This window comes from Panthera onca, chromosome C1 (assembly GCF_046562875.1).
Source record: "Panthera onca isolate mPanOnc1 chromosome C1, mPanOnc1 haplotype 2, whole genome shotgun sequence".
Lineage (NCBI taxonomy): Eukaryota > Metazoa > Chordata > Mammalia > Carnivora > Felidae > Panthera > Panthera onca.
In genome coordinates this window covers 56,407,265-56,431,350 of record NC_138346.1, presented here as the reverse complement: position 1 = coordinate 56,431,350, position 24,086 = coordinate 56,407,265, and the positions used below count along the sequence as shown (strand labels likewise).

The 24,086-nt window shown below is 40.2% G+C and overlaps 1 protein-coding gene across 3 annotated transcripts in view; it reads right to left on the bottom strand.

Annotated features, from left to right (window-relative positions):
* The window catches only part of NFE2L2 (NFE2 like bZIP transcription factor 2), a 103,407-nt gene that overhangs the window by 23,872 nt on the left and 55,449 nt on the right, over positions 1-24,086 (bottom strand). Inside the window, exon 1 of one of the 3 annotated variants that reach the window (XM_060621929.3) lies at positions 10,737-10,947. The exons of 1 other annotated variant lie outside the window; for it this stretch is intronic. In XM_060621929.3, coding sequence (XP_060477912.2) covers positions 10,737-10,781 — 45 coding nt within the window. In that variant the 5' untranslated portion in view covers positions 10,782-10,947. Of the gene's footprint in view, positions 1-9,588; positions 9,852-10,736; positions 10,948-24,086 lie in introns of those variants that run through there. One more of the 3 variants, XM_060621930.3, reaches the window with a different exon arrangement.

Genomic DNA, 24,086 nt, shown 5'->3' with positions numbered 1-24,086 from the left:
GCTCACTTCATCTCAACACATAGGCATTTTATCACCTCACATCATCACAAGGAGAGTAGTATTTTGGGAGACCACATTTATAACTTTTATTACATTACATTGTTATAATTGGTCTATTTTATCATGTTGTTGTTCATCTCTTACTGTGCCTAATTTAGAAATTAAACTTTGTCATAGGTATGCAGGTATAGGAAAAAACATCGTGTATATAGGGTTTAGTACTATCTGCGGTTTCAGGCAACCATTGGGCGTCTTGGATCATGAGGGACTCCTGTAATGCCCTGAGCTTTCCTGGGAACAGTAATATCCTGGCTTCATCAGTCTCTAGAAGACCGTGCAGGACAGCGGTTCCACTGGGGCTGGCACCACCACTGAGCAGCAACCGAAACTGGATGGAAATGGGGGGTGGGGGGGTTTTCCTAGCTGTCACAATAGTGCTGAATATCCTGTAATGTGGGACAGTCCTCCACTCCAAAGAGAGAAGTCCAGCCCATGTGTCAGCAGCACTCCCTTTGGAAAACACTGAGTAAAGCTCCTTGAGGTAAGGACACTGCCTTAATTAATCTTTGTAAAGGAGTACCTCATTCCTTAGTTTCTAACAAAATACCCACAGTTATTAGACAAGAAAAGAAATGGAAGGAACAAGGAAAACGGACAGGAGAGCAGGGATTATGGACATGCTAAATCCCTGTTCTGCCATCATGAGTCGACATGGCCCCAGACAAGTCATTTTACCTCTTTGAGTAGGTTTCCTCACCTGTAAAATGGAGGTAATAGCCTTTACCACCACAGATTTATTGTCAAGATCAAGTAAGAGAACATGTCCAAGACCTACTACAGTATTACCAGGTGTTCAGTAAATGTTAGCTTTTTCCCTTTCCTTCCCTATGAAATAGCTGGTTGTCTGTATTCAGATGCCTTGTAACATCAAAAGGCTGATTCTTTCACAACGTTGGAAGGAAGCTGGTTAAACGTGACTGCAAGGGAAGACTAACTGTCCCCTCCGTCACTTCATCATGACCACCTCCACCAGCACAGCCACAACTGCTAAAGCTTTACAGTACCATTATCAACTGGCCTCTGAGCCATGTTGGGGCTCCAGGAGCCCCAGACTTCCAAGAGTCCCACAGGCACAGAGGAAAGGAAGATGGATGAATTCTCTAGGGGTGTCATTCTTACTCCCATCTCTCTGGGGGAGAAAAGGCTTTATTTCTCAGGATCATTGAGAAAAGACGTGAGGTTCCCCAGCTCTTAAGATATTTTCCCTCCTTTCTGAACCTCCCCAGAAGTTTAAGACCCAGAGGCCCAAGTCCTTCAGCAACATCAAAAACATGGCTACACAGAATCAATCCTGCCCTGGCATCCCAGGGGCACCTCACAGGGAAAGGGAGGCACTTGACCTACCAACAATGGGAATACTCACCCAAACTGGGAACTCGTCGAATGGAGACTCCATCTGTACTCTATAGGGATTTCTAAGATGACATTATTGAATTACCCAGTGGTCACATATTTGCACTCCATCAACTAGAAGGGGCACAGGAGAGGGGCTGGAGGGTGGGAGGGAGAACCCCTCTCAGTGCTGCCAGCTCCTGATGCGGTGCCAGCTTCTGAGTGGCTTCCTGAGGCTGCTAACCTGTGGGTTGTCTGTCCAATCAGTTATACATTAATTTCCTGTATTAAATTCCCTGTCTGAAACATCTCGTGTGGTTTCTGGTTTCCTAAACTGAACTCTGGGCTGTTTTTTAACCTCTCCAAAGAGTCTTCTCAGGAAAAGACAAAGCCTACATTAACAGGGTTGTTGAAAGAACTAAAGACAACGAGTGTCAACACCACAAGTAAATAACTCAAAATTGCTTTCTCTTTCCTCACATGGAGAACGTAAGTGCCGGCTGCACACTGAAGAGCAAATCCAAGTATTAAACATTTAGGAGGTCTTCAGGTACAAATTCCAAGTCCATCTGATGCTTTCCTCAGGAAAAGTCCAAAAAGTCTGTATTCCTCCTGGGTCCCTGAAAAGAAGTCCCTTAAGCTAGTTTTCTTTTTCCTCCCAATCTCTCTCCCTTTCATGCTAGCACCTTTTTTTCCAAGTCAAATAGAACCCAGAATTTGCCCTCTTGAAGTCACCATCCTTACTCTCAATCCAATGCCCCAAGGTTCTCCCAAACATTCAGCCTTAAGTAAAGAAGTTTCCAGCAGAGGGTGAGCCTCTGTCTTTGGAGAAGAAAGAGCCTGAACTCACAGAATGGTTCTCATTCCTGGTCCTGGTCTCAGCAGAACATACAGGGCAGGGACCGCAGTTAGCATAAAGTGAACCAGCCCTGGTCCTGTCCTTGGGGGTTGGTTCCTCAAAGCATATTTTACTTCTGTTTCACTGAGAATTACCAAGAACAAAAACAACTTCTTCAAAATTGGCAATTTCCCCTATGGCAATTAAAAAATCTAGTTTTAATTTTTGGTGGTTTTTATTACCAGGATTTTAACATTAAAAAATTTTTGATTTATTTTTTTGCTACGTCAAAAAATTCAGGGCTCTTCCAGTCTCCAGACACAGCAATAAGACTCCCTAGATCCAATACAAAAAAAACCAAAGCAACAGAAAGGACAGGTTCTGTAGTCAGCCCTCAAGCACCTGAAAAAGTAGAGTAATTCTACCATGTGTCACCCTTCTGTTTCAGTTCCGTTCACAGAAAGCAACAGAACAGGATAATCACTTTCCCCTGTATTCTAATCCCTTAGACTGAGAACTGGTTGAGTTCTACATCCATGTGCATTATACTTTTGTGCTGAAGCAGAGCAGACAAAAGGCTGTCAAGTCTGGAGTACAGCAAAGTTCCATACTCTTTATCAGCAGGCCACCCACACAGGCAGTCAGTATTGTCCCTGATCTTACACAGACATGGGGTGGGGGGAGAGACGGGCACTAACCCACTCTGGATGATGGCTACATCCCAGCAAAGAAGGAAAACAGCCTTTACCGGGGCAAGTCATTCACTGAAATACAAGTATGCGTTGCATACAGCCTAAATGTTAACACTGAAATCCCACTGTTTGAAGGTACTTTAAACACACATTACACCTATCCTCAGGACAAAACTCTTAGGAACAAATGAAAGAATAAGATATTGTTTTTTAAATCTTAAAGCAAAAAGGAAGAATGGGTTAAAAGAATTTCGAACTACTGATGGCTACAGAAAGGCTGGAGGTGGGCTGCCAAAGTTTTACCTGGCCATACTAGAGAGAGGCTGTGGCTGGAACCGGGTGCCTGCTCCCTTCTGGGCCCGATCCCAGTATGGGACCATACTTTCAGGTCGCTTGAGTGGTACTGCAGTGCTGTAGCTCACACACATGCACACGCACGCACACACACACACACACACACACACACACACACACACACTCACTCGTAAAAGATTCAGAAGTTAGCCCCAGTTTCCAAAGATGTAAACCAGAAAGCCATTTGGGTAAGTACAAATGGCAGCTACCGCAGTCAGAATATAAAGTATACTTCACTAGGCAGATTACAGGGAGCCAAAAAATTGAATTGCTAAAAGTTGCCTTGCAGATGTAAGGTTTTTGTTCTCTTCAAATGGAGAGGATAACAAGGCCGAAAAACTCAGAGCACGGAATTTCCTAGAGGAAGGCAAAGTGTGTCCTAGCCTCCAGGCTCTCCAACACTTAGCCCAAGCATTCTGTCCCCACTGCCTTTCCTAGGCTCACCCTAAATGATTGAGACTGCACGTCCTCACAGGTCACATTCCTGACCAAACACAGAGGAATTCTGACCCCCTTGGGGAAAACCTCTTGATAACAAAATTATCACCCAAATCCCCATGAGGGATTAAAGAGCTCAAGTTATATTTACTGAATTTCCAACATTCGCCAGGCACCTTAAAACAGATCCCAGATTTGGGTGTTAACCTTAGGTTGTGAAGGTCAGTGATCAAATACAAAGACACTTCTTTTCATGATTTTCGGCAAATACCCTAACCAGATTTTCTAAATCACTATAAATACCTTCAGTGGGTACCAAGCACTGAGCTAGGTGCTCTAAGGCACTGGTTCATAAACCTGACTGCACACTGGAAAATCCCTTTTCAGAACCTTAAAAAAAAATACTGATGTTTGGGTCCCACTACCACAGATTTTGTTTTAATGAGGGATATGACCTGGATGTCAGCATGTTAAAATACTGATGGTTGATTCAACTAGAAAACAAAGTTTAAGAACCATTGCTGTAGGGAACAAAAAGAAATACATAAAGCAGAAACAACCCAAATGTCCATCAACTGATGAGAAGAGAAATTAAATGTGGTGTATCCATACAGGGGAACAGCAGCCGGCAATAAAAAGGAATGAAGTCCTGATACATGCTACCCCGTGGTCAAACCTTATAAACAAGGTATCAAATGAAAGAAGCCAATCACACAAAACCACATAAGGCATGATTTCATTTACATGAAATATCCAGAACAGACAACTCCACAGAGATAAAAAATGGATGAGTGGTTACCAGAGACTAAGGGAGTTGAAGGGAAATGGGGAGTTACTGCTAATAATTATGGGGTTTCTTTTTGGGGCACTGAAAATGTTCTAAAATCGGTTATGGTGATGGCTGCACGACTCTGAATACACTAAATCACTGAACTATTTTAAATGGGTACACCATACGGTATGTGAATTCTATCTCATATAGCTGTTTCAAAAAAAGCACAGGGGCACCTGGGTGGCTCAGCTGGTTAAGCGTCTGACTTGGTTTCAGCTCAGGTCATGACCTCGAGGTTCGGGAGTCCCGAGTCGAGGTCTGCACTGACAGTGTGGAGCCTGCTTGGGATTCTCTCTCCCTCTCTCTCTCTGCCCCTCCCCTGCTCAGGCTCTCGCTCTCTCTCCTCTCAAAAGTAAATATTTTATTTATTTTTTTTTAAAAAGGAGAGAAATACAAATTCTATGCCCAGCTTTCAAGAAATTCACAATCTAGCTGTAGAGGGGGGAAAAATACACAGTCAAGACAAATATCAGAGATTTTAAAAGGCGATGCAACAGAATTGCCTAATGCAGAAAATAAAAACTCTGAAGTTCAAAAGAAAGCTTCAAAGTCAAAATGACCTGATTTTTTTTTTCTTTTCTTACACAATCATTCTCTTACTTAAAAAAAAAGCAACGGAGGGCTCAGATCTGGCCAGTATGCTATTACCACAGGCACCAAAGTCTCCATTTCGGAGTTTATGAGAAAGGAGTGACTACCTGGCATTGCCAAGGATTTTTTTTAATCTTCCAGAACACAGGCTGTCGATGGGATTCTAATGACTCTCAAGAGCCAATTATCAACAGGGCCATTGATAGATGGACTTGGGTGTTCTAAACCCTTCTTATGCCCTGGATTTGTCTTCACTATCAGAGTTTGGGTCAAATAAACTTACATGCTTACACACACAGAAAGACTCTCATATAGGAGGCTTTATGACACACAGGTATTATAGGCCATGTGCCATAAAGATGATCGGTTAAAAGTGCCTCCTACCCTCAGAGTTCCTAACTTTTTTTTTTAAGTAATTGCTACACCCAACCTGGGGTTCAAACCCATGACCCTGAGATCAAGAGTCACATGCTCTACCAACTGAGCCAGCCCAAGTTCTTAAAACTGTTAATACCAATAACTGAAAAGTGATTATTGTGGCAGGGGCTGACACAAAGAAAACCAACAACTTTAGGCAGAACGGAATTTTGTTTAGCAGTCTTGGTGTTTTCTTGGAGGGAGGGTGTCTGTGTGGGGGGGGAAGGTTAGTGTAAGAATACCATTGTTTTTTCCTAATACTGTTTTGGAATGTAAATATTATAAAATTTTTGCTTTCATTTCCAGAAAACATGCCATATCAATTGGGCAATTGAAAAAGCCTTGGCCTGTATCTTAGACCCCTTTCAATAAATGTCTGTTGGACCATATTTAAAAGCAGGTGGCAATGAAATTTTAGTAACTCCTAAAAATCATATTATCAAAATATAAACTCTATTATTCATGTTAACAGTAAATTTAAAACAAACATACAGCCAAAGGTAAAGGAGGTATGTTAAATAAAGCATTAGTAAATTTGTCCTCCCATACCCTGGTATGCAACAGATTTCAGCAAACTTTCAGAAATGGCTGGACCAGGCATTTATTTTCTTATTTTCTTTTAATGTTTGTTTATTTTTGAGAGAGAGAGAGAGAGAGAGAGAGAGAGAGAGAGAGAGAGAGACAGGAGAGAAAGAGATTGAGCAGGGGAGAGCAGAGAGAGGGAGACAGAATCCAAAGCAGGCTCCAGGCTCTGAGCTATCAGCACAGAGCCCGATGCAGGGCTCAAACCCACAAACTGAGATCATGACCCAAGCCAAAGTCAGATGCTAAACCGACTGAGCCACCTAGGCACCCCTGGACCAGGCATTTAAATACCCTGGGTTTACCCACACTAACTTTCAGGCAAATCATCCACCGGGTCCTAAAAATCATGCACCATCTTTAATTCATACAAATAAGACAATAATTCTGAAAACAACTTGTTTAACAATAAAGACTAAGAAATAATATATTTGATTTTGAAATATTCAAAACCCTAAATAAGCTTCATTGAGATAACTTGAGCCCTTATGCTTGCTTCAATTCAGAAATGCCCTAAACAAGAGACTGGTGTTTAATTTGAGCCAACAAATTTCTCCTAGCCATTTTCCATTCAAATTCTCCCCATTCTACCCAGTGACTTTCAACCTGGCCTAACCCTGTCAATCCCACTTTTCACTATATATATACATACATATACATACATTATCAAACTTATTTTTGACTGCTTCAAAGCAAAAAAAGTCAATGAACAGGAGAATGTACCAACTAACAAGGCAAATAAAGGTAAGCAAAGGGGGTTCTAGCAGCTAACAGATTTAATTAAAAGGAAAAATGGTCCCTGAAAAATGTACTGCCCCAACCCTAACATAACCCTAACCTTAATCTTGAACACTGCTGAGATCCCATGAATTTTTAAAAGTATTATTATATTGAGAAGTGGCCCTGGGGCGCCTGGCTGGCTCAGTCAGCAGAGTGTGTGACTCCTGATCTCAGGGTTGTGAGTTTGAGCCCCATGTGGAGATTACTTAAGAAAGAAAGAAAGAAAGAAAGAAAGAAAGAAAGAAAGAAAGAAAGAGAGAGAGAGAGAAAGGAAGGAAGGAAGGAAGGAAGGAAGGAAGGAAGGAAGGAAGGAAGGAAAGAAATGGTCCTGCCCCTCCAAATGAAACCCCTCTAGGTCTCAGTGTCTTCCTTAAAAAGCCCCCATGTGGTAATTAATCACCAGGTTGTATTTACTTTCACTGAATTTAAGAGGGCCTGCCTCCTCCAATACATACAAAGTTAATGAATTTCTTGTTAAGTGGAAAAGGTGCAGAAGTTAATCTTTTTAATTCCTGCCTCTCTTTCCCCTAGTTCTTCTCAATTAATCCACTTTTTAAAATGTGAGCTATTCCTCCTGTTTAAAGTTTAAGCAGTCCTGGTCTAGTCTGGAAGTGGTGATTTAAAGCCATTGGAGTCAGACTATCTAGGTTTGAATCCCATCTCCACCAGTCAATAGTTGGGGCATTTCAGGCGCCTGGCTGGCTCAGTAGGTGGAATGTGAGACTCTTGATCTCCAGGTAGTGAGTTTAAGCTCCATGTTGGGTGCAGAGATTACTTATGTAAATAAAGTAATTAATAAAAAATAGTTGGGGGCACTTTAAGCAGGAATCTTGGCCTCTTTGTGCCTCTATTCTCCCCCTGGAAACTGGAGATAATAGTATTTCCCATGGGGTTAGTGTGGAATTATGCATGTGAAGCAATTATTGCAGCTCCTGGCACTCAAGGAAGTGCCCAATAACTCATCTATTATCATCTTAGTGCCAAATTCTTCCTGCACCCAAGAGTTTGCACTGAAAAGTTAACCCCAGATCAAAGAAAAATTCAAGAGAAAATATTTTTTATGCAAAACCCACTTTAAATTATGTTCAGCCAGTAGGTAGGAAATTCTCAACAACAACAAAAAAATGTGCTTATAGTCCACAGAGGCTTCCTTTTCTCATCTAGCTCTGAAGAATATTCATCCTGAATGAACATAAATATTAAGAAAAACTGTATTTGGTTTTCAACTGATCCTGGTAATCCTAAAGAAAGACAGGAGTTCTTTTTTATCCAGCATTGTTTATAAAAACCCAAGTTAACAACAAAGATTCCAGAATGACCCATTATTTTTAAAGCAGAAAGACTGATATGAATTGTGTATTTATTCTCCTACATGCAGCTTCCATAATCTCTCAAGTCTAAAAAGTCGTATCTAAAAAGTCAAGTTGTTCTTTGCTTAACATTCATTCAGATGAGAGGCCTATCTTATGTTCCTTTAAAAATAATCTTAATCAGTCTAGTCCAAGATCAACTCCATCCCTCATATATAAAAGTACTTTATCTGAGACACCATTGAAAGGGGTAATGGATGGTTCCTTCAGCTAACAGAAATACAGAATCTCAGGCTCTGCTTTCTACCCTGTTTATCAATACCTCCTCTGCCCACAGGATGAAAACTGAATCCTAGTACCACCTCATACCTGGAATTTATTTGACAAAGTTCAGAATCCATTCTTGACTTTTTGTTGAAATCTTTCCAGACTACCACTATTATTTAATATGATTAACAGTTACACACATGAACTTGATTTCAAATTTTACTCCATTTCCTTTTTTCATAGTCTTCAAATATGAAAACTGTGTCTAATTACAAGGAGGAAAAGTAGTTACCTTATCAAATATAACTGAAAATTCACATTTAAAAGAGAAAGCAATACACATGCTTAATGAACTTTTGTATATATAGAATGTTAAATTACACAGGGAAAAAAATTAAAAATAATAGAGAACTCTAGAACACAGTTTAGAAAAACAAAAGTCCATTAGCCTTTTATATCCTTTGGTTATATAGATTACTGTATAAATAGCTAGATGGTTATATAAATTCTGTTGAATAGCAGTTAAATCGGAAAGTACAAATATACTTCATAGTAGCGCGAACTGAGGGAATACAATCCTAATCATTAAGGGGGGGGGGGGGGGTTAAGACAAACAGCTTTAAATAACAAAAAAGCACAATATATTATCAATAACTTAAAATCTTAAATCTTCAAGATTAATGTAAAACTTCACATTTAACAGTATAAACATATACCTTATTACTTATTATTACTTACTTATACCTATTAATACGCTACACATTTCCTTGAACCAAGTATTAAGTATTTTTCCTAAAAACCCAATTACCAAAAACATTTGGAAATATAAATATCTACTTCTTTGAAAGTCCCTACAAAGTATGAACAGTAACTTGTTTTCACTTTTATAACAATTTACAAAACTCGCTAGCAAAATACTATGAAACCCAAGTGTCCCACCTTCTGCCCTAGCAAAAGAAACATGCTAAGAAATCGAAGCAAATTCTCAACTAGAAAAAAACGAAAGCATCCAAGGAAGAAATAATATAGGACAGCAAAAAATTTACTAACAGCCTAAAATCAACAGAAATTCTAATCCACTCTCGAAACTCTTACCCTTGACAGCACAGCACAGAATATCCTGCCTTACACATTTTGGAACTGCAATTCTGAAACGTTAAATCCAAAGACAAAGCCGCCCTGGGGAAAATAACAATTGCGCAACAGATCAACAGCTCCAACTTGTCCCTTGGCCCCGGCGCGGCAAGGTTTGCACGCTATAAAGCAGGAAAGGGCCAACCGAGGGCCGCCGTGACAGCCAACGGGCCACTGTCTTGGAGGCCGAGTCCACGCATCCGGCGTGCGCCACTGGGAGGCACCACGCGGGTATCGGAAAGCCGCGTCCGACCTCAGTTCGCTGCCCCGCCCGCATTTACCCGCCGGTTGCCAGAGGCCGACCCCGGATCTCCGAGGCCGAACATTTCCCACCACGCGAGGGAGCGCCTGGTCCCGCCGCCGCACGTCGGGGCATCGCAGAGCGCTGGGCACTTAGTGACCTCCTCCCTCCCCCACCCTGGGGGCTGGGCTTTCTCGCCAAGCTGCCTACGAGCGATCTGATGGATGGACTGACTGATTACTTTGCCAAGGGGTGCCCTTAGACGGGCCAGCAGGGTGAGCGCGCAGAGCCACCGCCCGCGCCCGCGGAGAACGTGGATGGGGGCGGCGGTAGGGCAGGGCTCCGGGTCCCAGTCCGGAGGAGACCTCAACTCCCCCGAGAGCGGCCCCGTGACTAGGCACATTTTTGCCGGCTCCGAGGCGGGGGAGCAGCGCAGCCCCGGAAGGGCCGGGCCGCGCCGGCTCAGACCGCCAGCGTCCGCCCCCTCCTGCCCTGCCACCTCTGGGGCTGCTCAAACTCCAGCTGGAGCTCCCGAGTCCCAGCTCCGGAAGCCGGGGACGCGGCTAGAGAGGCCCCTTCGCCCTACGCACACGGAAGTAGCTTCCAGACCTCCACACAGTCGCCCTCGGGGGTCGCACTCCCACTCTCCTCGCGAACCATAGGATCCTCGCAGCCCTTTGGGTCCCTACTCCTCCTCCCCGCCCGGGCCCCAGCGCAAGCGCAGCGGCTCTAGTGCGCGGCCACAGCAGTCCGGACTCAGGCCGTAGACGGGAGAAGCCGGCTGCGGTTGTCCCGCCCAGTCCGCAGCTCCCTGAGCCCCTGTCCCCGTCCTGGCACCACCGCTGGGCTCCAAGGGCCGGGGCAGCACCTGCTGGGACGGCAGTCCGGGCGGCGGCAGCTCCAAGTCCATCATGATGAGCTGGGGACCGTGGTGTGGCGCTCCCCGACGGCAGCCTTGTCCCAGGTGCCGAGGCGCGGCGCGGACTGGGCGGCACAGGCGACGGCTGCTCCTCCGGTCACCGCAGCACTCCCGCGACACGGCCCGAGTGGCCCGCTGGGCTGTTGCCCCGCTCCGCCTCCCGCCCCCCCCAGAGGGCGGGGCAAGAGCCCGGGCCAGTCGTTCCCGGGCTGGCTGCGCAGGCAGAGCTTCCGAAAATCCCCCACCCCCGCCCCAGCTGACGCAAGAAGCTCGTGGGCCCTGGGCAGGGAAGGGCCGCGGGCGGGGGTCCCCGCGGACAGGCGAGCGGGGTGCCCGGAGGAGGGCTGCATTGGCTTCCTGGTCCCCGCGCTCAATCCCTCCCTCTCCCCGCAAATAAAACCTAAACTCTCGGCCCGCGAGATTAAGAGTTGTTTGCAGAAGGTCGTTTGGGTTCAGGCGCTTTGAAACAGTTTAAACAGTTGGAACAAACACTACTGGAGACCCCGCGGAGGCGCCGGTGTCGGAGCTGCGCCTCCCTGATCTGGAGTTGCAGAACCTTGCCCGGCTTTATCTCACTCCACCGCCCGAGAGTGGCGCCAGCCCTGGGGGTGGGGGTTAAATGTTTAGACCCAGGCCGTGCGCGACGCGAACTGCCCTCTCGCCCTCCGTCCATACCTGGGCCGGGGCCAGTGGGACTTGCCCAGGGCAGCCGTGGACCGCGCGAGTAGCTCGTGCTCTCGGTCACCCTGAACGCCCTCCGCTTACTCCCACGCGCTGGCACTCTAGCTGGCCCATCCCTGTGGGCAAACGGGGAGGTCTCTTTTGGTTGGAGAATGGTCAGTATTGCCCACCAGGAGTCTTCTCTTCCCACCAAAGCGCACACGTCACACCACAGATGGCGCCTTTTAAGACTGCAATACTACAACATGCCATAATCTTCACAAGTTTCTTTTCACGTACCCAGCATATGATGTAAACAATAAAAATAAAAAAGGCCAAGCTATAAAATAGTTTGTGTAGTATGGACCCGTCTTGTAAAAACAGGTGGTGTCTAGGAAAAAAATTAAACAACTTTAATGTTTACTAAAATCGTAGCTGTAAGCTCACGAATGATTTTTACCTTTCTCGTTGTTACTTTAAGTATATTTTAAATCTACAATATATATTGCCTTTTACATTAAAAGCAATTATTTAAAAATTAAGCATTGTCCACAGAAAACTTCAAGTACTTGAAAACAGGAATATTGTGAAATCTTTTCAGATTTAAGAGAGAAGAGATAAATAGTTTTGGGTTTTTTTTCTCTCTTATGTGTTAACAATCTTTCTAACTCTTTAGTAATCCTTGTTTTTAGTTTCTAGTTTCTTGGAATTATGCAAAGCCAGGTGAAGTAGATAGTGCTGGCAGAGGTTTTACTATTTCATTCAAAAACCTGACAGGAGAAAAAAAAAAAAGAAAAGAAAAAAAAAGCCTGACTGTAGCAGATCAACGCCCAAAAAACTGCAAAGAACTTACTTTCTCTTGGTTGCATAATTTGACACTGCCAAGATTTATCTGTAAAGTCATATGTTCAAATATTCCTTGAGTTAAGTGAAGCCTAACTAAATTAATTGCTTGTAATTGAAGCAAGCTTCTTCAACTTGAATTAAACCTTTTCAGCTGTTATTTGAAAAGCCTGCAAAATGATCTGCACACTGAAAACAAGCTTAGGTGGAATTATTTACAATGAACCTGATTATTTACAATGAAACATGCAGAGACATAATGAAATGACACTTCTGCGTCAAAGGGCACAAGAGCATATTGCCTAACAATTCAAGTTACTTATTAAAACTACTACATCTGAGAAAGTAGACAGTGAACCCAGGGGGTAGGAGATACTAAAGTCATATATGACACAGTAGTTGCCCTCAAGGAGTTTATAAGGCGTTTGTTATTTCCTTGTTAAGCAACAAATTTCCATTGAATTTAATGAATGAAATAACCTTTATTTTTCAAAACTGCAATTGCTGGGAGTGTATTATTTTAGGCACCTCCAGAGTACATATTTTTAGAGGGAGGAGAATAATATGATAACAGTCTAAACATGTCAAAGAAAAATAAACATTAACAAAAAGCTGCTTGGTGTTAAATGGTGGTTCAGCACAAGAAAAGGGAACCCCAGTCTCAGACCATCTATGTCAAGGAGGTTCCTAGTCTTTGCAGACACTCTGCAGAATTAGATAGTCTTCATGTGAGAACCTGGGTCCTTCCTTGCCCTCTAAACTTACCTACTGTGCTGTGAGGGCACAGATACTATGCACTGAGAGGCTCCAGAGGAACAGGAAAGAGGATGCTGGTTTTCCTCTCCCGTTCTGGTACCATGGGAATCTTTACTGCCGGCTCTCCTAGCTACTATTTTATTTTTCCCCCTATCTGTTTTGCATTCTACTAACCCTTGCACATTTCCACTGCTGTCTGAATTTTTTGCTGTCTTTGGAAAGACAACCCTGCGTATATGCTTCAAATGTGTCAGAACTGTAATACTTGGTTATAGAGTTCTCACAAAAAAATAAAAATCATTAATTAAGCCTTCTGAGTACACAAAATTTGGATAATGGGGATGCAATGGCCAGTTTATTTCACGTTCCTCTCTCTGATCTAATCTGCCAGGTTTGCAAGGACAAGGAAACACCTACTGTTTCAAAATCCTTCATCACCTTGAGACTTCTTATCTCTTCTTTTCATTCCTTTAATTGTACTCTGTTTGAGCCAGAAAATATCCAGATTTTTGGAATTATAGTTGGAATTCTAAATTTGTCCTGTTTATAGTTGGAGAATATTGGGTTACTAGTTTCCAAAAATGGCACCCAATGAACCACTGCTCCTCATACTGATGTGCTTGTATAGTCCCCCCACATTGAATCAAGGCTAGCCCTGAGTTGTTTTACCCTATGGAAAGAGGCTGAAAGTGATACTATGCCAGGCCTCTGCCTCTGCCTTAAAAAGGCAGGCCTCTGACTTAAAAAGTCCTGGGAGCTTTTAATTTTACACTCATAGAGGTCAGTCATGTAAGAAGTCTATCTTCATGGGAAGAGAGGTCATGGAGAAACCCTGGGGGAAGAGGCTCCAGGTGGAGAGGGAGGCTATGTGAACCAAAGCACCGGACATGTGAGTGAAGAAAACACCTTGGAACCTTCCAGTCCACCTAGTCAAGCCCCCAGAGAATTCTAGCCCCAGCTGCTATCTAACACCATCAATGAGAGACTCTAAGCAAGACAGGTAGAAGACTACCTGGCTGTGTCTAATCAGCCCAAAGAATTGCAAGAGATTATAATCAATTGTTTTCAGGCACTAAATTTTGGGGGTGGCTTGTTTCTCAGCAATAGATAACAAAGACAAGGTTTCTCCTGGCTGCTTTTTGTTTGTTAACCATCATTGGGGGGGTACATATAGGGATGATATTTTGCAATGTAATAGTCTCAAACCCTTAGAGGCATATTGACTTCCCTGTGAGTGAGGAAGGTATCTTTCCTATAACATATATATATATATATATATATATATATATATATATATATATATATATATTTTTTTTTTTTTTTTTTTTTTTTTTGCTACATACAAAATAAGTCACCTTATCACAGCATGCACCAGTATCATACCATTAGATAGATGATGTTATATGATGAGATATTCTTGTCAAAATACACTGAAGGAACACAGACATTTCATCAATTATGTAGATGCAGATAAAATTCGTATCGAAATTCTAGCCGTGACATGACTTCATTTATACTAGTTATGTAAGATACTTGCTGAATATCTGCTGAGGGAATTCAAACTTCAGGAGCAGCATACCCAGTGGATAAACTGAACTCCCATACATCAGTGTTCAAAGTAATTTGTGTATTAATTTCAAAACACACCCATAACCTTGGGTCCTTGGTGTGCATACGTCACTATGCAAACTACTGATACAAAGAAGTGTATGTCTCCAAAGCCAGTTTTAACTTGTATGGTTTCTGCTCATAATAGAAATAACGCTCTGCAGAAACTGCAGTGCAGTGAGCAAAGAAAAAAACCCAGAAGTTTAAGAGTGCTTTTGAATTATGTGTTTATACTTCCATAAATATATATGCATTGAAAAAAAAGACTGAACATATATGCTCCAAAATATTAATCATAATCATTCTGATTAGATTGCTTATGATTTTATTTTTCTCATTTTTGCCTGTGTTTTCCTAACTAAACATATATTACTTTATATTATAATAATAAGCAAAAAAAAAGTGGGGGTGAGGTATGGGGTAAAGGAGGAACATTTGCTTTCTCCCAAGCCACTGGGTCCATTTCATTTTCAAACTGAATTTTAACCACAAGCTTTGCAAATTGTTCCATTCTGTATTTACTAGAGTGGAGCCTGGAGAATTCAACCATATCTTTAAGTGCAGTTGTGGTAAGGGTCTAAAGATCCTTTGCGCTTTCAATCTACTGCTATATTTGCAATGTTCACTCAGCCGAATAGGAGCCCCCAAAGATGGAATTTTTTGAGTACATTGAGTAGAGACTAAGAATCACAGCTTCAGAATGATACTCAAAGTTGCCTATACATAACATTGCAATATAAAGAAAATAAACAGAGTACAGAAACATGCACCTAGAGCTATGTCTGCAAGGCCAGTTACCAAATATTAATAATGGGTGTTGAATATCAGATAATTTTCACTTTTATTTGTACTTTTCTGTACTGTTCAAATTTTTATAGTAAGCATTTTTAGAATTAGGGGGAAAATCAATTAAACTATTTTCATTTTGAAAAAACAAAAAGCTGAATGCAATCATGGAAGAGCAAAGTATCCTCATGGACAGGCCTTGCAGACAGAGTCTTTAATACTCTCAGAGGTTGGAATGTGAAAAGAGAAGAATTGCCAAGGTATTTATCTTTTGACATTTGCTATTCCATGGACTCTCATTTTGGCCTCTGCATAATATGAGAATTAAAAGAATCTTTAAAGATTTACTGACCCAAAGATGGCCAGAAAGTTTTATTTTGATTGCCAACTCTACAATGCTTTGTTGAGAATTCAGAAGCAGCTTCCCAATTTGGTAGAAAAATTTCAGCAATTGATTAATAATGTCTGCCATGGACACAGAATAGTAGGAGTAGTGGCACATATCATGTGTTTTCCCTTCCTGATCTAGTCCAACTCTCTACTTTTACATTTGAGGAAACTGAGGGGTGAAGTGGTTACCACTGATCACAGAGCTAGCTATTGGCACAGCGAGGAGTAGAACAACATTTCCTGATCCTGGTATTATGTTCTTCCCACACAACAAATTGACCAGGGCTTTGGAAGGCAAATTAAGTACTGGACCAGATCTAAAGGGTTAGTTATAAATTTTACTTACATGCCAGCACCTTATTTTTGGAGGAGATTAATAACCCAGTTTATTAATGATGACAATTATTTCATATATTTTATAAATATTCCTACAAATCATAGAGACGTGGTTAGGCCCAATATTATAAATCAGAAGACGACAAAACAATGACTTGAGTTGCTCAAAACTCAAGAAAATTATTCTCTGAAACTGTCCAGTTCTAAAGCCCAGGCTCGGTCCACTCTAGGTCAGGTCTCTGTAGAGTCCCTTGGTTGTGCTGTATTTACTGAGGGAACTGACAGCAAGGCACCCTGGAGATTACATTTTTCCACATTCTGTTTAATTAATTCCCCACAGACAGAATGATAAAGTAGTTTTCACTAGAGAGAAAACTTGCAAACAAATATGAGAACAGGATTTCTACATGTAAGAACCTCAAAGTAAAGGGCAGGAAAAAACTAAATGGACTGTTTGCAATTTCAGCCTCTCTACCTAATGGTAGAGTTTTTATTTTTCTGTTTTAATGAAAAGGTCTAAGAGCCTTGGTATAAAATACACTGACAAGATTATAAGCTATTATAACCGTTGCATTTCTTCCAATAAACTAAATTCCTCTCGTTGTGTGGTTCTAAAAAGCCTAACATGTAGGTAACTTTATTTTATTTTATTTTTTTTTAATTTACATCCAAGTTAGTTAGCATATAGTGCAACAATGATTTCAGGAGTAGATTCCTTAATGCCCCTTACCCTTTTAGCCCATCCCCCCTCCCACACCTCTCCAGTAACCCTTGTTTGTTCTCCATACTTAAGAGTCTCTTATGTTCTGTCCCCCTCCCTGTTTTTGTATTATTTTTGCTTCCCTTCCCTGATGTTCATCTATTCTGTGTCTTAAAGTCCTCATATGAGTGAAGTCATATGATATTTGTCTTTCTGTGACTAATTTCGCTTAGCATAATACCCTCTAGTTCCATCCACGTAGTTGCAAATGTAATGCCAGTTTAAAAAAAAATGTTTATTTATTAACTATTTGGAGAGAGAGAGAAACCAACCAACCAAACATTTAAAAAAAAAAGCTATCTTTCCTGGTGAGGTTTAGGTACCTGTTCATCACATTTCTTTCTCCTGATGAAAGATGAAATATTTCAATCTTTGAGGTTCATAAACTTTGAAAGGCTTTGTGATAGTAAATGTATGAATTCATTTGCATTTTAAAAATTGAGTTTTGACTATGGACCATGCACTTTACATGGATTATTTTATCTAATCCTCTCAGAAAACCAATGACATAAGTATATTATAATCTCCTTTAACAATGAGGAAACAGGGCACTTGGCTGGCTCAGACAGTGGAGCATGATGGGACTCTTGATCTCGGGGTTGTGGGTTCAAGCCCCACATTGGGTGTAGAGATGACTTAAAAATCAAATATTTATGGCACAAAAACAGACACTCAGATCAATGGAACAGAATAGAGAACTCAGAAATGGACCCACAAATATATGGCCAACTAATCTTTGACAAAGCAGTTAAGGATATCCAATAGAATAAAGACAGTCTCTTCATCAAGTGGTGCTGGGAAAACTGGACAGTGACATGCAGAAAAATAACCTGGACCACTTTCTTTCACCATACACAAAAATAAACTCAAAATGGGTACATAAACTCAAAATAATAAACTCCAAAAAATAAACTCAAAATAAACTCAAAGCAGACCTAACAGTAAGACAGGAAGCCATCAAAATCCTCGAGGAGAAAGCAGACAAAAACCTCTTTGACCTCGGCTGCAGCAACTTCTTACTCAACACGTCTCCAGAGGCAAGGGAAACCAAAGCAAAAATGAACTATTGGGACCTCATCAAAATAAAAAGCTTCTGCACAGCAAAGGAAACAATAAGCAAAACTAAAAGGCAACAGATGAAATGGGAGAAGATATTTGCAAACAACAAATCAGACAAAGGGTTAGTATCCAAAATCTATAAAGAACTTATCAGACTCAACACCCAAAAAACAAATCATCCAGTGAAGAAATGGGCAAAAGCCGTGAATAGACACTTCTCCAAAAAAGACCTCCAGGTGGCCAACCAACGCATGAAAAAATGCTCAACATCACTCATCATCAGGGAAATACAAATCAAAACCACACTGAGATACCACCTCACACCTGTCAGAATGGCTAACATTAACAACTCAGGCAACAACAGATGTTGGTGAGGATGCAGAGAGACAGGATCTCTTTTCCACTGCTGGTGGGAATGCAAACTGGTGCAGCCACTCTGGAAAACAGTATAAAGGTTCCTCAAAAAATTAAAAATAGAACTACCCTATGACCCAGCAATTGTACTACTAGGTATTTATCTAAGGGATACATGTATGCTGTTCTGAAGGGACACATGCACCCCAATGTTTATAGCAGCACTATCAACAATAGCCAAAGTATGGAAAGAGCCCAAATGTCCATCGATGGATGAATGGATAAAGGAGATGTGGTATACACACACACACACACACACACACACACACACACACACACACACAAATGGAGTATTACTCAGCAATCAAAAAGAATGAAATCTTGCCATTTGCAACTACGTGGATGGAACTAGAGGATATTATGCTAAGTGAAATTAGTCAGTCAGAGAAATACACATATCGACTTCACTCATATGAGGACTTTAAGACACAGAATAGATGAACATCAGGGAAGGGAAGCAAAAATAATACAAAAACAGGGAGGGGGACAGAACATAAGAGACTCTTAAATATGGAGAACAAACAAGGATTACTGGAGGGGTGTGGGAGGGGGGATGGGCTAAAAGGGTAAGGGGCATTAAGGAATCTACTCCTGAAATCATTGTTGCACTATATGCTAACTAACTTGGATGTAAATTACAAATTAATTCATTAATTAAAATAAAATATTTAAATAATAATAAATAAATAAAAATGAGGAAAGAGAGGCCTGGAGTGGCTAGCTGATTCTAACTATGGCTGAGTAGTTAGTAGGTAGCTGATCAGTTTACTCTGGCACTAAAGTTCTTAAGCATGAAGATTTGCTGCCTCACTTGGATGTTAAAAAAATAGCAAGAGTTAGTTAGGGAATTTGGGTAGAACAGTTTCCTGAAATGTTTTGCCAAAAAGTATCCAGGTAATTTATTCATTTAAAAAATAACAGTTGATGAGGGTTACCATGCTGGGCATTTGAAGGAAGGCCAAAATGAATTAAACATGGATTCTACCCTTAAGGTCAATGTCCAGTAGTAAAACATCACCATTGCCCAGAGCCAGGAAATGGTGGATGCCACAGAAAAGAGGCAGTGGATCCAGCCAACCTGATGGCACAAGGTCAGGGTTGTCTCTTCATTTTTATGAAAAATTGACACAATGTTTGTTTGTTTTTCTAAAACAGCTTTAGGTATAGCTGACATACAATAATTGAATAAGTTTTGATGTTTTTGTGTGAAGCCATCAAAACGATAAAGATAATAAATATGTCCATCACTCCCAGAAGTTTGCCTGTGTCTCATTTTAATTCTGCTTCTCCCTATCCCCTATCCCATCCCCTAGGATGGGCAACTAGTGATCTACTTTCCCCTATCCCCTATCCCCTAGGTAACTAGTGATCTACTTTCTGGAACTATGGATTCGTTTGCATGTTCTAGAATATTATAAATGGAATCATTCAATGTATACTCTTTTTAAATCTGGCTTCTTTCACTCCACATAATTGAGATTCATATATGTTTTTGCAAGTATCACTAGTTAATTGTTTTTTATTGTTGAGTAGTATTCACTGTGTGGATATACCACAACTTATTTATTCATTCACATGTTGATAGACATTGGGTTGTTTCCATTTTTTAGCTATGAATAACGCTGCTGGACATTCACATATAAGTCTTTGTAAGAATATACATTTCATTTCTCTTGGGTAAATACCTAGGAGTAGAATGCATGGGTCATATGGTAGGAGTATGTTTTAACTTCATAAGAATCAGCTAGATATTTTCATAAGTGGCCATACCATTTTATATTCCCACTAGCAATCTATTAGAGTTCCTTCACATTCTTGCCAAGACTGCTTGGTATAGCCATTCGTGTGTGTGTGTGTGACTGTGGTTTTAATTTGCATTTAATTTGAATTCCTCTAATGACTAAAGATGTGGATTATCTTTTCAGAGCTCAGCAGTTTTAATGTGTGATATAATGTTTTCTATACATTGACTGAAAGGAAGGGGATATATCTCTACACTATGCTTCATTGTTAGAAACTTTGCTGTTAGATAATCAAAGAGAAATTATGGGAAACCAATATCATTAACTATTGATTTAAATGACATAAAATTCCAAAAAATATAAAATATGCATCTTAATGCAAATTTGAGTTTGTAAAAAAAGATACTACAAAATACTACATATACTATGCATTGATGGACCTACTTACTCGTACTTCCTGAACTGTGCTGAGAAGCAACAGCTATTACCTGTTTCTTTTATCTCCTTGATTCCTCTCTCTTTGAAACCCTAGTTGTTACCATAAACAATTTGAACCAAGTTGGTTAAAATCATTTATTAAGTACCCTAACAAGGTCACTGCAGATTTATTAATAACAACATCAACAAGCCCTAAACACTGAGTAAACAGATATTTTGTGACAATACTTATTTATAAGATAAAGGAAGTTTTTGTGTATACTATAGACTTCTCCATAAAGGAACATTATGGGGACATTTTTTGCTAAAGTTAGTCTGTTCTAGTCTCCTGGGGAAGTAAGTACTGCATTGTCAGCAGCAAGAAATACGCCCTTTCAATTTCAATTGTCCATTCCAGGAGGAAGGTCACATAATACGAACACTTAATTTCCTTGCAATCAATTCGATAAAAAATTGTTGTGTAATTATTCAATAAAAAATTATTACTTCGTGAAATATCCCATGTGAGACTTGAGTTTATTGAGTGCCTACTATGTAAGAACCTCTACTTCCAAACCTTTTATCAGTCATTACTAATCCTCACAACAACCATTTTACACATGATAAAGCTTAGTTCAATCCAATACAGTAACTTGGCCAAGGTCACAACTCTATGATTCAGTAACTTAGCCAAGCTTCCACGGCAGAGTTCACATGATATCCTAGGGTTAGCTCATTCCAAAACCTTTGCCTTTTCACTGGGCCAAGCTAGGTCCCAACATACCACCCAGTTATTATTTACAATAATTTATTCATAATAAATTAATTATTTGTGAATAATTAAACAAAGTAGGGACTATGATCTGTACCATAACTTTTGCCATGGATCCCATTTAAGTGTATGACACACTTTGAAGGGTGTAGTGTAATTTTATGCTATCGGCATATAATAAAGCCATATAAACTATGCTATAATTTTCATGTTGAAATTCAGTTTCAGATTTCCAAATATTTGTTTTTCTCTCTTGATTGCTGCTTGCCAGCCCTTTACTATTGACCCTAATCTGTAAATACATAAGAAGAAAGAAAGAAAGAAAGAAAGAAAGAAAGAAAGAAAGAAAGATTACAAGGGCCCCTAGAAACCTGTATCTGATTGCTAGTTGCTCACAGGTGAATTTGAAGAATATCACTCCAAAGAACATGGTTCAGATTTTATGGTCTGATTCCAAGGTCCAAGGTCTTCAAAGCTAACTGCCAATCAGTGCCAGATTCAATCATGAGATTTTACCCAAATTATTTATTTTACTATATAGATCACCTTCATTGCAAAAATCCAAACCCTGCTCTGAGCGAGCTGTGCATCAACAATTTATTGTAAAGTGAATGTCCTGCTCCTTGAAGACTTAAAAGTAGAGAAGCATGTATGTTAGGAGGTGAGTCACACCAGTGTGGTTAAAAGAAGAAAAATCAGGCACCTTTTAAAAAACATAATAATAATAATAATAATATAATGTAAAAATATTATAGTAACTTAAAAAATATAATAGACTCGATGTGGATATTCAAAAGACGTAGAGCAAAGCAGTTCAAATGAACAAAAGATAAGGCTACAGGCAGGTTTATGGATAAAAAGGTAAAGGAATATGTGGGGAAAAAACAGTAATTTCATTTATACACTGATCATTTTAATGCAGAGTATTGTAATGATTGAAACAAATAGTTATCCAATGTCATTTCATGTTCTTCTTGAAACGACATTACGGCGCTCACAAATACATTGTTTAGTTATAGTGTGCTTTTCCGTAAGAAATTCTCTGTGACGGGCGCCTGTGTGGTTCAGGTGGTTAAGTGTCCAACTCTTGATTTTGGCTTAGGTCATGATCTCACAGTTTGTGAGTTCAAGCTCCGCATCAGGATCTGTGCTCACAGTGCAGAGCCTGCTTAGTATTCTCTGTTTTTTCCCTCTCTCTCTGCCCTTCTCTCTCTCTCTTTTGAAAATAAACAAACATTAAAAAAAGAAAATCTCTGTAAAGCAGCAGCAGATTTATCAATCAAATTACAATCATATACTCTGCAAGTATTAATATTAATTACAATTTCTGCAGCTTACATTTTGACAAATCCTGCTGGATACTACGGTAGAGAGAATATAAATGCTAGAGACAGATCTGGATTCACTTACTAGCTGTGTGATGCAGGGAAAGTTGATTAATCTCACTGACATCAGTTTCCTCATCTGTGAAATGAAAGTTTTGTGAGGTAACTGTCATAATGTATATAAAATTACTTGTGAAGACAAAGAGAAGTTAGATCCTCTAAATGGTAATCCAAAAATTACTATGTGAAAAGCATTAATAATAGATAATTGCCATTCTTTTAGATTTAGTTCTTTTCATAAATGCTTGATGTTTGGTGTAATCAAAAGAAGCACTGGTCTGAACTTGAGAGGCCTGGAGATTCTTCAAAATAAAAATAAAGGAGTTAGCTGAGGTAAGCTTCTCAAGGGCCAGGAACTGTGTTATTCATCTTCTTATGCTATTGCTTTTTACTTTGCCTGAGACATGGGGACACTTGATAACTATTTGTTAAATGAATGAATGATTGCATGAGAGGACTTGTTGATTTCTAAGGTTTCTTCCAACATCAACACACTACTTTTATAAGAAGAGAGGAAAGAGAGTGTATTGTATAAACATTGTTTTGTTGTGTTGTATTAAGGCACATGTATTAAAAATATCAACTGCTGGTTTGGCTAGAGACACTGCAATTTATTTTGAAACAGGGAGGCGATATGTATGTTTTTTGTCACAGGTATTTATAACATTCATTTCCTACTCATCAAGGAATTTTTTGAATCAAAGGAACATGATTTCGAGGGGGGGGGGCCTTGTAACATGATATTTGCTTCATTGCATAGTGGAATGTCAGATTCCAGTTAGAAAATATTTTAAAATAATTTTTAATAATGGCAGTGGAAAATTAGGAATAATTTTTAGTGTTCTTTGCAACTCTTTTACATTTGTAATTTAGATGCCCTTGCTAGCTGAATTCTGTGGTTCCAGTGCCAAGAATTTTCAGACTACATAAACATTTTCATTTGCTGAAATGTTAATGTCTTAATTTCACATACACATGATACTTAGCCCATTAGAGCTAATGGTCTCTACCATTCACTTTTACATTGCTACCTAATTCAGAATTATTTTCTAGTTCTAATTTTACATATACCTGAACTCACATAGGATTGAATGTGCTATGTAAGTCCAGTGGCTCACTCTGAGCATGCAGAAAGAGGTCAATATTTATTTCAGCTGTTTATCTTTGGTCTAAGCAGATTTGGCAACGCCACAACAACATTTCAGAGACTCAGAAAATAATGTTTTCCTTGCCTAATACATAATTTTTAAAAAAGTATCCTATCTCCTTCTCAATGACTAAATCTCTTAAGGTCAATGGCCGTCTGTTGGCATTGGTTTTCTCTGAGTGGTAGGTTTAGAGGTAGGGGACCATTCATTTCCTACCTTAGGC